Source organism: Dendropsophus ebraccatus, chromosome 6 (genome assembly GCF_027789765.1).
Source record: "Dendropsophus ebraccatus isolate aDenEbr1 chromosome 6, aDenEbr1.pat, whole genome shotgun sequence".
Lineage (NCBI taxonomy): Eukaryota > Metazoa > Chordata > Amphibia > Anura > Hylidae > Dendropsophus > Dendropsophus ebraccatus.
Genome location: NC_091459.1, coordinates 24,303,160 through 24,316,327, shown reverse-complemented (window position 1 = coordinate 24,316,327; position 13,168 = coordinate 24,303,160). Strand labels below are relative to the sequence as shown.

The window sequence follows — 13,168 nt, the reverse complement described above, 5'->3', positions numbered from 1 at the left end:
TGTTCAAGCTCCAACACATTGGTAGAATTGGCTAGCAGAAATGCAAGCTAAGCACTTTTCCTTTCAGCTGTGTGTCACATGATAAAGATGGATTGCCAGTGTAAGTCTATGGGACCTTTTTAGTTGCATTCAGGGAGAGACCAGTTCAGCCCGGTGCTGTTCTCCCCGGTCGTTGTAGCAAATGGTCGAGTATAAACACTCGGACTCCGACTGATAATAATTTTTGACATCTCATCAACACAGGAAGCGGAAGAGTCCAGCAGCGTCCAATGTTTAGTAAAAATCTTCAAGCTTTAGTGCATAGACCAAAGCGACGTTTCGAACTTATCAAGCATTAGTTTTAAAATTGGATGCTGTTAGGAATGCTGACGTTCTAGCATGCAGCCACTCCTCCACCTGCCCATTTGGACCCTATTCCGAGCTGCTGTTGGACTCATATATAGGGCTCCAGACAGAGAATTCTCCCTCTACAGAGCGAGAATTCTCTGTCTGATAACCATCGGCGCTCTGTGATGTGATCGCAGAGCCCCAATGGTAGCCATGGATGCCGGAAGTCCCAAGCTTCTGCTTTCATGGCTTCGGACGGGACGGGAGGGAGGAAAGGCTTCCACGCAGCCGCAAGCTCTGCCCCCTCCCCTCTCCCCTGCCAGGGTTACAGGCTTCTAACAGCAGCAGGGGACAGAGAAGAGGAGACAGAGCTACAGCCTTCGGCTTATAGGATCATTATGATCCCATTAGCTGAAGTCCAAAAACAACCTAGGCATTGATGCATTAATGTCCCATGGTCGTGAAGGGTTAAATCCAAGTTTTTAAGTCAAACATATTTTTGAAGAACGATTGTTGCTGTTCTAGTTTTTCATTTTACTGTGCAAGATTTCAGGATTATTTTAAAATGTACATTCCAGCCACTAAATGTCCTTTTACACGTGCAGATCATCGTCCGTCTGCGGCGACAAACGGGTGTCAGTATGTGAGATCAGCGTTCGTTGGCAGTGCCTTTTAGAAGGCGGGATGAATTGAGCAGCCAGGCCGCATAAATGATCCCTGTATTGTCATTGGGCGCACATCCCCTGTTCACACTGGAAGATTTGTGTCAGTGAAATATTTTGCCACAGTACAAAAGATGCGATATGCTGAGGAGCGCGTTTCCCCGTTCTTTGGCTGATCACTGTCACTTATGGTGCATTTACACGGAGAGTTACCTGACAGATCTTTGAAGCCAAAGCCAGGAACAGACTATAGACAGAGAACAGGTCATAAAGGAAAGACTGATATTTCTCCACTTCTCAAATCCATTCCTGGCTTTGGCTTCAAAAATCTGTCAAATTCCACGGCCTTACCAAAAATCAGCCCTTGAAAAGGGCCTGTAATCTAAAACTAAGCTGACATTTCCTGTTTTGTAGAGATCAGTTTCCACAGTTTCCTCCTCTAGGATACAGTGAAAGTTGACACCAGTGTATACATAGGACATCTCTTCACAACAGCTGATACTACTCCTCCCCTACCTTGTTGAAGGAAACAAATACATTTAAAAAAAAAAAAAAAAAAAAGCAAAAAATTCTTAAATATGTTTAACATAAAAATAGTTCAAACCAAAGGCATTTTCTCTCTATATATTTCCCTTCAACTTTTAATTGCATTTAAATGGTTACGATTGAATCCCCAATTCAACGCACACGTTAGGAGCATCATTGCATTAACGCAACGAAGGACCTCAATGAGATTAATTACTGTGAGGTGATGCAGTAACGCAATAAAGTGATCAATTACTGCAATGAAATGATGCATTCACATTGCATTTTCATTGCGTTGCTGCATGTGTGAACACCGCCTTAATGTGACCACTAGGGTGTGCTGTTGTACCAGTTTGTGTTAGAATCCTCTTAAGAATCCTGCAGTATAACAAGTGTAATTACAGTTTCTCTGTACCTGCTATCAATAATTTCATCCCAATGGTATTAAATCTGTGAAATATACAAATTAAGCCGACACTAATTGCAGCAGAAGTTTTACAATTAGCAGAAAAAAGTATAAAAGAAGACACTATCCCTTGGGCTAATCTTCCTGTTGTTTTTCCCTGATGATAACCTATCAAGTGTGTATTCAGAAGCTGTAAGTCCCAGCAATAATCTGTGGGGTGACACTGCTTTCTGTGCAGGGAACATGAAGCATTTCACAGTTCCCATTAAAATCAATGTGATGTCTTAGTGATGCGAGGACATGCCGGGTGCTCCAAGCAGGTGACACTCTTCGTAGTTCTATTAGAACAGGTAACCCCTATATATTATCTTGAAAATCCATAATACTTCATTGGAAAGTATGATAACAGATCACTGATCTCAGGGAGACCAGCCAAAGATAACAGCTGTCAGCTGTCGGCTAAAGAGATCAATACAATGAAATCTAGGTGCATTGCTTCCTGGGATATATGAATATGCAAAAAAAGAGCCTCATTTAAGAGTCTCAAAACACAGATCCCTCCAGGAAGGACCCAGCCAAGGAGTGGCCCCTGTACGGAAACCACCATATTAAGTGGCCCTATAAATCAATGTAATGACAAGGGAAAAACCAAGGCCAGGTATCTATCCACAGACAGTTGTTTCGGGGTGTTGCCCCTCATCAGCATGGAGCAGGATTCTGGCTAGGTGGTAGCAATGCCTAGTAGAGCCATAAGAGAAACAGATCGCTGATCTCAGGGAGACCAGACAAAGATAACAGCTGTCGGCTTCCGGCTAAAGCGCTCAATGCAGTGAAATCCTTGGTGCATTGCTCCCTGGGAAACATGAATATGTAAAAAAAAGAGCCCGTTTTCATTTAAAAAATGGGATTCCAACTCTAAACAAGACCACTCTGTTGAGCGATGCAGCTGAGCATGCAGCCGGGTACTAAGACTGGTGATCAAATCACATTAACCATGGTTAGTTATTATTTCTATAGATGTGGCCTAACAAGCAGTTTTCTCTGTATTTTCCTAAAACTGTCCATAGGTATTAAAGGGGTTATCCAGCGCTACAAAAACATGGCCACTTTTCCCCCTACTGTTGTCTCCAGTTCAGGTGCAGTTTGCAATTAAGCTCCATTTACTTCAATGGAACTGAGTTTCAAAACCCCACCCAAACTGGAGACAACAGTAGGGGGAAAGTGGCCGTGTTTTTGTAGCGCTGGATAACCCCTTTAAATACTCTGAGCAGAGAAAAATGTCAAATGTGAACTTCACCATAAGGGAAACTCCACAGTATTCTGGTGTCTGCCTTTCTTATTACTTATAGACAAAACTATAGGGGTAGGCAGCTTGTGACTAAGGGGCCCACCAGTGTAATAAACGTTACATGGCAGGTCGGGGGTCCTGTTACAGAATTTGCACTGGTGACCTAGGAGGTATACTGCTGCTCCATTGCCAATGATTACCTTATGTATGTATGTATATATATATATATATATATATATATATAGATATATATAGATATATATAGATAGATATAGATAGATAGATAGATATGAGAGAGGTGTGTGTATGTGTATATATATATATATATAATATATATATATATATATATATATATATATATATAGTGTGTGTGTGTGTATACAGTATATAATATAATCTTATTAACTCACTAGTCTAGCACATCCAGTCCTGCCGGGAAGAAGAGCACGAGAGTCACTACCATCCAGTGCAGAACAAGGCTCTCTAAGTTTCAGTCATTTCATGTATAAAGGAACCTGTATTCCAGCTCAATCTAACATTTGTTCATATGAAGATTTTCTGAACATGATCATTCACCACCAAAAATAGACACTAAGGAAACGGACAGTCCCCACAGGGGTTGTCGCCTAGTTCTTCCGCATTCCTGAATGACGAAAATCGCCTTGCTGATCTCTCCGGAAACCTGATCAGGATTAGGAAAGCTGGATGGTAAAGTGGTTCTTTAGATTTTTAATTAACTCATTTAATAGTGACGACTATTGGTGCGTTTACACAGACAGATTTTTGAAGCCAAAGCCAGGTATACACACCACAAGTGAGGATGGTGATATTCAACAGCCCAGGCACATTATGCACTTAAAGTGACCACCCAGTCAGGATCTCAAAATGTATATGGAAGCCAGAATCTATAAGGAATAGATATTTGCCATTTATTTTCCTGATGTGGTGTTTGCTGCTTCTTAGCAGAGCTACGTTAGAACAGGACTGTGCTTTGTGACTGGAAATTACCTTTTCTGACTAAGAAGTAATAGAATTTTTGTAATTTTAGAGGGAGATAAATTGATGCTTATAGATAGAGATCAATTAGAGGGGTACTCCGAAGGTAGAAAACAAAACAAACATCAAGAGGGAGATTTATAAAAGGGTGTAAATATAGACTGGTGTAAACTATCCACAGCAACCAATCACAGCTCTGGTAAAATGAGAGAGGTGCTGTGATTGGTCGTTGTGGGCAGTTTACACCGGTCTATATTTTACATCCTGTTATAAATCTGGGTCCTTATGTTTTCCTCTCCGTGCTCCCCAAGTGTCCTCCTGTGGTGTCCCCCACTGACTGCAGCCCCACCACCGCCAAGACGAACAATCAGTGACTAAGACAGGACAACGCCATTGTACTTCATTGAAAATACGATAACAGATCACTGATCCTAGGGAGATCAGCCAAAGATAACAGCTGTCAGCTGCCGGCTAAAGCGCTCAATACAGTGAAATCCAGTTGCATTGCTCCCTGGGAAATATGAATATGCAAGCAAGAGTCTGTGGAGTCTCGTTTAAGAGTCTTAAAACACAGGACTAGCCAGATATCCCTCCGGGAAGGACCCAGCCAAGGGGTGGCTTCTGTAGGAAAACCACCATATTAAGTGGCCCTATAAGTCAATGTAATGACAAGGAAAAAGCCAAGGCCAGGTATCCACCCACAGACAGTTGTTTCGGGGTGTTGCCCTTCATCAGCGTGGAGCAGGATTCTGGCTAGGTGGGAGCAATGCATAGTAGAGCCATACAGGAAACATCACTGATCTTAGGGAGACCATGCTCTCCTCTCCATACTCCCCAAGTGTCCTCCTGTGGTGTCTCTGGTTTTCCCTGCTGACTGCAGCCCCACCACCTCCGAGACGAACAACAGTGACTAAGACAGGACAACGCCATTGCCAGTGACTGGCTGAGCATGTGGTCATTGTCAAGATGAGTCCGTCTTGGAAGTGGCAGGGCTGCTGTCAGCAGGGGACTCCAGAGACACCGGGAGAGTGCAGAGAGGGGACATTTATAAAAGTTATGGCAGGGGCGTACGCCAGGGAGAAGGGGCCCCTTCTCCCTGGTGTAAGTATGCCTGCTGTATCCCCCGCTTGCCCAGTGGGCGGGGGTACAGGACAGGCGTACATCATCTATATATATCAGCAGTTCTTCTTTATTAACGTCCTTCAGACAGAGTGAATGACACGGAAGGGAGAGTATGCATCGTACGTCATGATCCAAAGCTACAGCTTGAAGCAGGTGTAAATTTGGTACTTTACGCGCACAGCCTGACAGATGTTTGTTATGTTTTTTAATAGGACAGCAGAATATAAGAGAGAATTCTACTATTGGAGTACCCCTTTAAAGGAAAACTATATAAATTCCCTGTGTTGGAAATGCTTGGATATTTGGACCTGTATTCGCATTCTGCATTTGCATTCAGTCTATCCTTATGGGTAAAAATATTTCCCTCTTGAATAAATCAGACTGCGCTCCCCATCCTGTAATTGCTGCTATTAGATATATCATTATATGTCTGTGTGACCCGAGCTGTCATTGAAGCTCTCCTGTTGGAAACTACCATTTTTATTTATTTTTATTTTTTTGTAATGATGATTTAGGAAGAAATGTTAAAAATGTTTCAGATTGTGAAGATTATCTTGAGAGTAATGATCCCAGACCGCAGTAAGCTTGGCCTCGCCATATAACCTCTTCTACAAGGAGGAGGGAAAATTACCTCGGAGCTGTTAAAAGGGAAAGACGCACAAATCACGGCACAAATGGAAGTACGTGAAAATAGGGGGAAATGTGCTTTCCCTTTCACCAGGGTGTGGACAATTGGCAAGGGGGGGGAGAGTGGTTTCAGCACAGCCTCATATGATGATATACTATACGATGTAAATTAAAGTGTCACTGTCGTATTTTTTTGCAGAAATCAATAGTACAGGGGATTTTAAGAAACTTTGAAATTGGGTTTATTAGACAAATATGCAATTATCTGCATTCAAAAAGACTTGCCCCGCCTCCCCCTCCCTTCCATTCACTGCTCATTATCAGGAAATCACATGTTGTTGCATCAGACATGCCCCTGTCTGTTCTATGGAGGGGGGAGGAGGGAGATTAGTCGCCAGCAGATAGCAGAGAACAAAGGATTAGACAGCAGGACCTGCGTGAAAGCCGGTATTTAGAGGTCAGAGAGGTCAGTGCTGACTTAAGAGGAGATAGCCCAGTGATGAAGCTGTAAATTAACTCTTTTTTTGTTCTGTTTTGGTGCCTCATCTCCCTCCAATCCTCCCCTCTCCATAGAGAACAATGAAGACGGGGGAGAGCTTCAAACAGTTTTTTTCATTATAAAAATGCATTTTTCGCTTATAAACCCAATTACAAAGTTTCTTAAAATCCCCTGTACTATTGATTTCTGCAAATAAATAAATAAATAAACGACAGGTACACTTTAAGTAAGAGTGTTCTGTATATGGGTATATTCACATGGGCAGGTAGTGTGCCAAGCTTATAAGAAAAGTCTGGTGACATTGCACAGGTTTTGCCATGGTTTTGCTGTGTGTTTTATAAGCCACAAGGTCTTTACAGGTGCTAATTAGGAGCTAATCTGTGGGTATGACAGGGGTTGACCTATTACCAAGCAGATCTTGATGGCCCATGTTAAAGGGAATCTGTCACTAGATTGATGCTCCCTTAAATGAGGGCAGTATAAACTAGTGACAGAAATTCTGAACAGAACAATGTATAACACTGTTCAGCTCTTCTCCTGATATGCAGAAGAATGGTATTTGTGCCTCCCCCTCCCCCCAGCTGCTGATTTACAGCTGTCTGCCTGGTGCTAATGAATATCGAGAGCTACTGAGCACATGCACATAATGGAGAGGACTAATTATTGTCATTTTTAGGGTCCATTTACACAGAAAGATTATCTGCCAAAGATTTGAAGCCAAAGCCAGGAATGGATTTGAAAAGAGGAAAAATCTCAATCTTTCCTATATGACCTGATCTCTGTTTATAGTCTGTTTCTGGCTTTGGCTTCAAATCTTTGACAGGTAATCTGTCAGACAATCTTTCTGTGTAAATGGACCCTTATTTAGGAGGCTATCTCCAAATTAGCTTATACAAGATACATCTGACCTGATACACATTATTAAGTCCTCAGAGCCGCAAAAGAACGAGCCTCAAAGAAATAATACAATGGTACGGGGTGCTCGGATCTGTAGGCAAACGAATACAATTGCTTGAAGAGGAGAAACATAAATTCTGCACTCACTGTAGTAGTATGAAGACTTGCGGGTTTATTCCATGAATTTTATCCAAGCAGGGAGGGAGTGCTGGAGGCGACAGGTGTGACTCCCAAAGTGACGGCTGTTTCAGGCGGAATGCCTTTCTCCCTCCCTGAAACGTCACACCTGCGCCCTCCAGCAGAAAACAGCAGCTCAGAACTGGGGGGAGGAGACTAAATGGATAACAACAAGTATGGACTTTAAAGGGGTTATCCAGCGCTACAAAAACATGGCCACTTTCCCCCTACTGTTGTCTTCAGTTTGGGTGGGGTTTTGAAACTCAGTTCTAGTGAAGAAAATGGAGCTTAATTGCAAACTGCACCTGAACTGGAGACAACAGTAGGGGGAAAAGTGGCCATGTTTTTGTAGCGCTGGAAAAACCCCTTTAATTGTTAGTCTCACCATGGGTAGCAACGTATGAAAAGTTATGTTTGAGCGGAATAGCCCTTTAAGCTTAAAGTGACACTGTCACCTCCTTTTTACATTCTGACATCTCTACACAGGTGTAAAGGGTAAATTTAGCGGTTTTCATACCTTATTTTATATCATATGTCATGCTGCTTGTTCAAGTAAAAAGTCCTCTTTTATCAACTGCAGGTTGTGCTAAGTGGGCGGGGCCTTGTGGCATTAGCGCCACTTAGCCCCACCCACAACGCCGCAGTTGGCCCCACCCCCTCGCCCTCTATTGGAACAGGCTGGCTGAAAGGTTTAGGCCCCACCCTCTTTACGTCAGTCAACCAATGGGCGTCAAGGGGGTGGGGCCAACGGTACCATTGTGGGCGGGGCTAAGTGTCGCTAATGCCGTTAGGCCCCACCCACTTAATACAATCTGCAGTTGATAAAAGGACACTTTTTACTTGAACAAGCATCATGACGTATGATATGAAATAAGGTATGAAAAACGCTAAATTTACCCTTTACACCTGTGTAGAGATGTCAGAATGCAAAAAGGAGGTGACAGTGTCACTTTAAGCCACCAATAGCCATAGAAAATCAGTTAAACAATACAATAATTCCAGTTGTTTTTGCCAGATTTTTGTGTTAATCCAATTCATTATGGAACATTGTGTTTATTCAGATGCAATGCGTTTTACTGGTGTTACAAGTATTTGGCTTTAAACAAAGCCACTTATTTTCCAATTCTAATATAATTTCTTTTTAATATTTTGGCTAAACAGAAGACCGTCTGAAACCACGGCCCATGAATCCAAATGGAAAACAAAAGCGCCACAGCCCGAGTCTCCCAAGTAATATATTTAAGTTGTTACATTCATTCAACGTATGTTAAGAGTGACGTTAGCTCTCCTATGGCATATTACATATACAATGCGATGGTATATGACAACCATGCAGCACTCCTATTATTACAGCGGGGGAAACTTACCAATGGGTTGTCGTAAATTTGACATTCTCAAAATTTGACTTTTTCTTGTGTTTGTGCAAAAAATTGCATTAAAATAAAATACTTCAGTGAAAGTATTGCTAACATCCACCAAGTCTGTTTGTTTGCTGGGATTTGGATGGTTAATACATGCATATATACAGTTAAATATATAGGTTGAAGTAATTTTGTTAGCTATTACATATTGCAGACATTAGTCTTGTCGCTTTATAAACCAGATGGCATGTGCCTAGGAGGGTATACTATAGTCATACAACAACTGGCTTATTTCTGTCCGCTCTATATGCTCACCTACCGCCTTAGGGTATGTGCACACTGAGTAATAGGCGTGGAATCGAAGAGGAAAGTTTTCTACTTGAAATTCCTCGCCTATTCAGCTCTGGCAGAACTTAAGGAGAATTGGAACAGAATGCAAGCGGAATTCAATGTAGAAAAAGAAGGCAACAGACCGTTTCACACTAGTTTATGCGCTTCCTCTTGGCCTATGAGGAAGCGCATGCACTAGTGTGAAACGGTCGGTTGCCTTCTTTTTCTACATCTGTTATGACCATTATGGATGAAAGATATGAATTTGTAATATCATCGGTGAGTGCCAAAATTCATTTCTACATGGTTTCATAAAAAATTGAAGGATCATGAGTGTGTATTCTTGTATAGTGTTGAGGGACTTCAACTAGAAAGGATAACCACAGCAATTCATCTTCAATAATGATGCCAGGAGGAAGCGCAGTTATAGCATGAAACATGCGTCGCCATTGTCTGTGTCCTCAAGTCTTATATGTTGTGACATAAAGGAGCATCGTTTTTTGAAGATTTAGTGTAGAGATGAGCGAACCTTGAGCATGCTCGGGTCCATCGGAACCCGAGCATTCGGTATAGCGGGGGCTGCTGAAGTTGGATAAAGCTCTAAGGTTGTCTGGAAAACATTAATACATGGATATGTTTTCCACATAGCCTTAGTGCTTTATCCAAGTTCAGCAGCCCCCCTATGCCGAATGCTCTGGTTCGGATGGACTCGAGCATGCTCGAGGTTCGCTCATCTCTAATTGAGTGCCATGGTTGTCCCTTCTACTTTTGGATATACTGTTGATACTATTTTATCATTGAGCACAATTGAAGGAGGATCAGCAAGGGGTAAGGAGAGACTCTTTAACACATTTCATGTGAGTATTGCTGTTGTTTCCTCCTTCTACTATGGTGACTCTATAAGTATAGTCCATGTTGCTTATGCTTTAAGTGCACCTTTTTGTTTGTTTTTTGTGTTTTTTTTAACCATTTGCCTTCTGTCTCTTTGCAGCCCATGGCTCGTGTCCTTAAGTAAAACCAAGTCTTCAATGGCGCCAGTCACTTTTACTACGATTGTTGAAGAAGAAAAGAAGCAAGAGGCTGCCCTCATTCGAAGCCGAGAGAAGCCACTTGCGCTCATCCAGGTACCAGAGAAACTACTACATGTTAGGGGCTTGTGGATATGATGCGTCGCAACGACTTTTCAGAACCTAACATGACTAATGCTAAATTTCCGTTTTGCGTTTCTTAGATTGAAGAACGTGCAATCCAGGATCTGCTGGTTCATTACCAAGCAATAGACAACCCAGAGGAATTTATAACAGTCGAGCGATCAGCACAAGGGCCCATGGCAACTCCAGTGTGGAACAAGCATTGACTATGACCTGGTTATGTTCTGACTCCTCTAACGTGAATATGTTGTTGTTGATGTTGTGGTGTTTCGGGTAGTATGTTTGAAGTGAATAGTTGCAGCAGAAAAGGCACAAGCATGACTTGTAGGTTCGGGTCTGAGTTTGCTAATCATTGATAAATGCACTAATTTCACCTTGCCGGCCATATACACATACATATTGCCTATGGACGTTTTATGTTCTAAGTTTTGACAAATTTACTAATTATTGTCGATCATAGAATATTCAATATTGGGGGCAGTATTGTGTTTACAGTGTAATGAATTTCTATTGCAAATAAAAATGTGTGCAATTATATTCAGATTTATTTCAATCATTTTTATTTTTAATTTACTATAGATGACTGTAAGAGTTCACTGTCACTATACATATACTAATACAATTTGCCTTTTCCTCTCTACCCAGACACCACTTTGTTTTCTTCCACCTACAAATCATCATTTTAGGACCTGCCAGATAAACATCTTAGGCTCTGCGCTCTTCCAACAACTTTTTTCTCACCTAGAAGGTCCCAAACAGTAGTAATTGTGCTGTTTGGCCTCCATACAGTAATAATGCCTCCTGGTGTGCACCCTGCATATAGTAGTAATGCTTCCTGCTGTGCCCCCCATATAGTAATAATGTCCTCCGCTGTGCGCCCTGCATACACAGTGGTGCCTTGGATTACGAGCATAATTTGTTCGAGGACTGTGCTTGTAATCTAAATCACTCTTAAAGCAAAGCATATTTTCCCATAAGAAATCACTGAAATGCAGACAATTGGTTCCACTCCCCAAAAATAATGATTTTAAAAAATTCTGAATAACATGTAAAACAAATTTAGAAACAGCTGAATATTCCATATTATAAGTTACTGTACAGTATAGCAATCAGCATGTGGTGTATAATGTATAGTAAGTGCATTAACCTGGAAAAAACAGCTGCAGTTTGTAGATAAAGAATGGAACTGCAGATCCCCATGCAGTAGTGTAGTACAACAGGCTAGAGAAGCAGGGCTGCTGTCAGAGGTCTGTGTGGTCACATGACAGCAATAGGGAAGGGGGGGGGGGTTGTTTAGCATGGACCAATCAGCATACCTCCCAACTTTTGCAAAGAGCAAAGAAGGACATGTGCGCCGTGGCCCCCATAGCCACGCCCCCATAGCGGGCCTCCATAGCCACGCCCCCATAGCAACCCTCCATAGCCACGCCCCCATAGCAACCCTTCATAGCCACTCCCCTACAGTCACCACATGCTGCTGACTGAATAGTGCCCTATACAGTATCCAGTCCTCCACTCAAAAATGCATGTTATCATTGTTGGACAGTGCCATCTGGGCGGGGCTTCATGGCCGCTGTGCCAATATACCTGCCTACCTCGGCACCATGCACCCCACCCTGTGATGTCGTCACCACCTAGGCCCAATCCCCTCCATGTCTTCAGAATGGTCCAACCTAGAGACCTAGGCGCTCCGCCTCTTTGACATCATCAGAATTGTGTGAATCAAAAGGAGCCAAAGTAGGATTTCAGTAAGTAAACCCCACACACTTCGTTCTTCTCCATATTCTGCTCAACTCGTCCTGCAAGGCCATCTTCCTAATGTGGAGAAGAACAATGTGTGGTGTAAAGCCCACATCCAGTAAGCTTACTGAAATCCTCCTTCGGCTGCTTCTGATCCGACCAGTTCTGATGACGTCACCGAGGGGCACACCCCTTTAAAGTCAATAGGTTCTGTTGAGCTGTTAGTGTCCCTTAGTGCAGTCTCTGTTTGTCAGTGCTGGACGGACTCCACATCACAGGCTTCTGAACTGAGCCTCTAACTATGTGGACCTAGCCTTTCTGAGTACTTTCTGAGCAGTGGACTTGGCTTATGGAACGAAAGCATGGCCCTAAGGAGAGAATTGTCAAGGAATTAACATGGAGATCCAACACTGTGTGGCAAAAGATGTTTGTTGTTCCTAATCATGCGTATAAAAATTGGTATAAACAAAATGGAAGGTTATAAAACGAAAACGTACAAAAAAAAATTGCCCTTCCTATTCAGATTCTGCCATGTATATGTTCCTACCTTTTAAGGCTATGATACAGTTAGGGTACTATTAGACGGGCCGATGGGGGCCCGATAATAAATGTAAACGAGTGCCGATCTGCTGACAGGCCACTCAGCCAATCACTGGCCGCGGCGGTCCCAGCCAGTGATTGGCTGAGCTGCCTGTCACCTGACAGGCCACCCTGAAGCTGGAGCACGCGGGACCCGGGGAGAAGCACAGAGGAAGAGGAGCACTGCAACCTGGACAGGTAATGTATATAGTCAGTCGCCGGCCGTGCACCGCTATAACATGTAGCAGTGTGCGGTCGGTGGCTGACAATTACAGGTCAGAACCTATATCAATGATCAGCCGATGACAACGATCATCGGCTGATCGTTGTCTTTATTACACAGAACGATAAACGGCCGAATCGGGCCGATTATCGTTCCGTGTAATAGTACCCTTAGCGTGTGTGATTTACCTTGCAGACTGTGTCATTTGTTCCCTCCTCCATGTCAACATGTATGATCTCCTCCTTCCTATCGCACATT

At 42.8% G+C, this 13,168-nt stretch overlaps 1 protein-coding gene across 2 annotated transcripts in view; it reads left to right on the top strand.

Annotated features, from left to right (window-relative positions):
- The window catches only part of IBTK (inhibitor of Bruton tyrosine kinase), a 55,662-nt gene extending 44,759 nt beyond the window's left edge, over positions 1-10,903 (top strand). Inside the window, exons 27-29 of one of the 2 annotated variants that reach the window (XM_069974692.1) lie at positions 8,688-8,756; positions 10,209-10,341; positions 10,449-10,903. In XM_069974692.1, the coding sequence (XP_069830793.1) occupies positions 8,688-8,756; positions 10,209-10,341; positions 10,449-10,574 (328 nt within the window). In that variant the 3' untranslated portion in view covers positions 10,575-10,903. The remainder of the gene's footprint in view (positions 1-8,687; positions 8,757-10,208; positions 10,342-10,448) is intronic. The other variant, XM_069974693.1, reaches the window with a different exon arrangement.
- Positions 10,904-13,168: the final 2,265 nt, after the last annotated feature.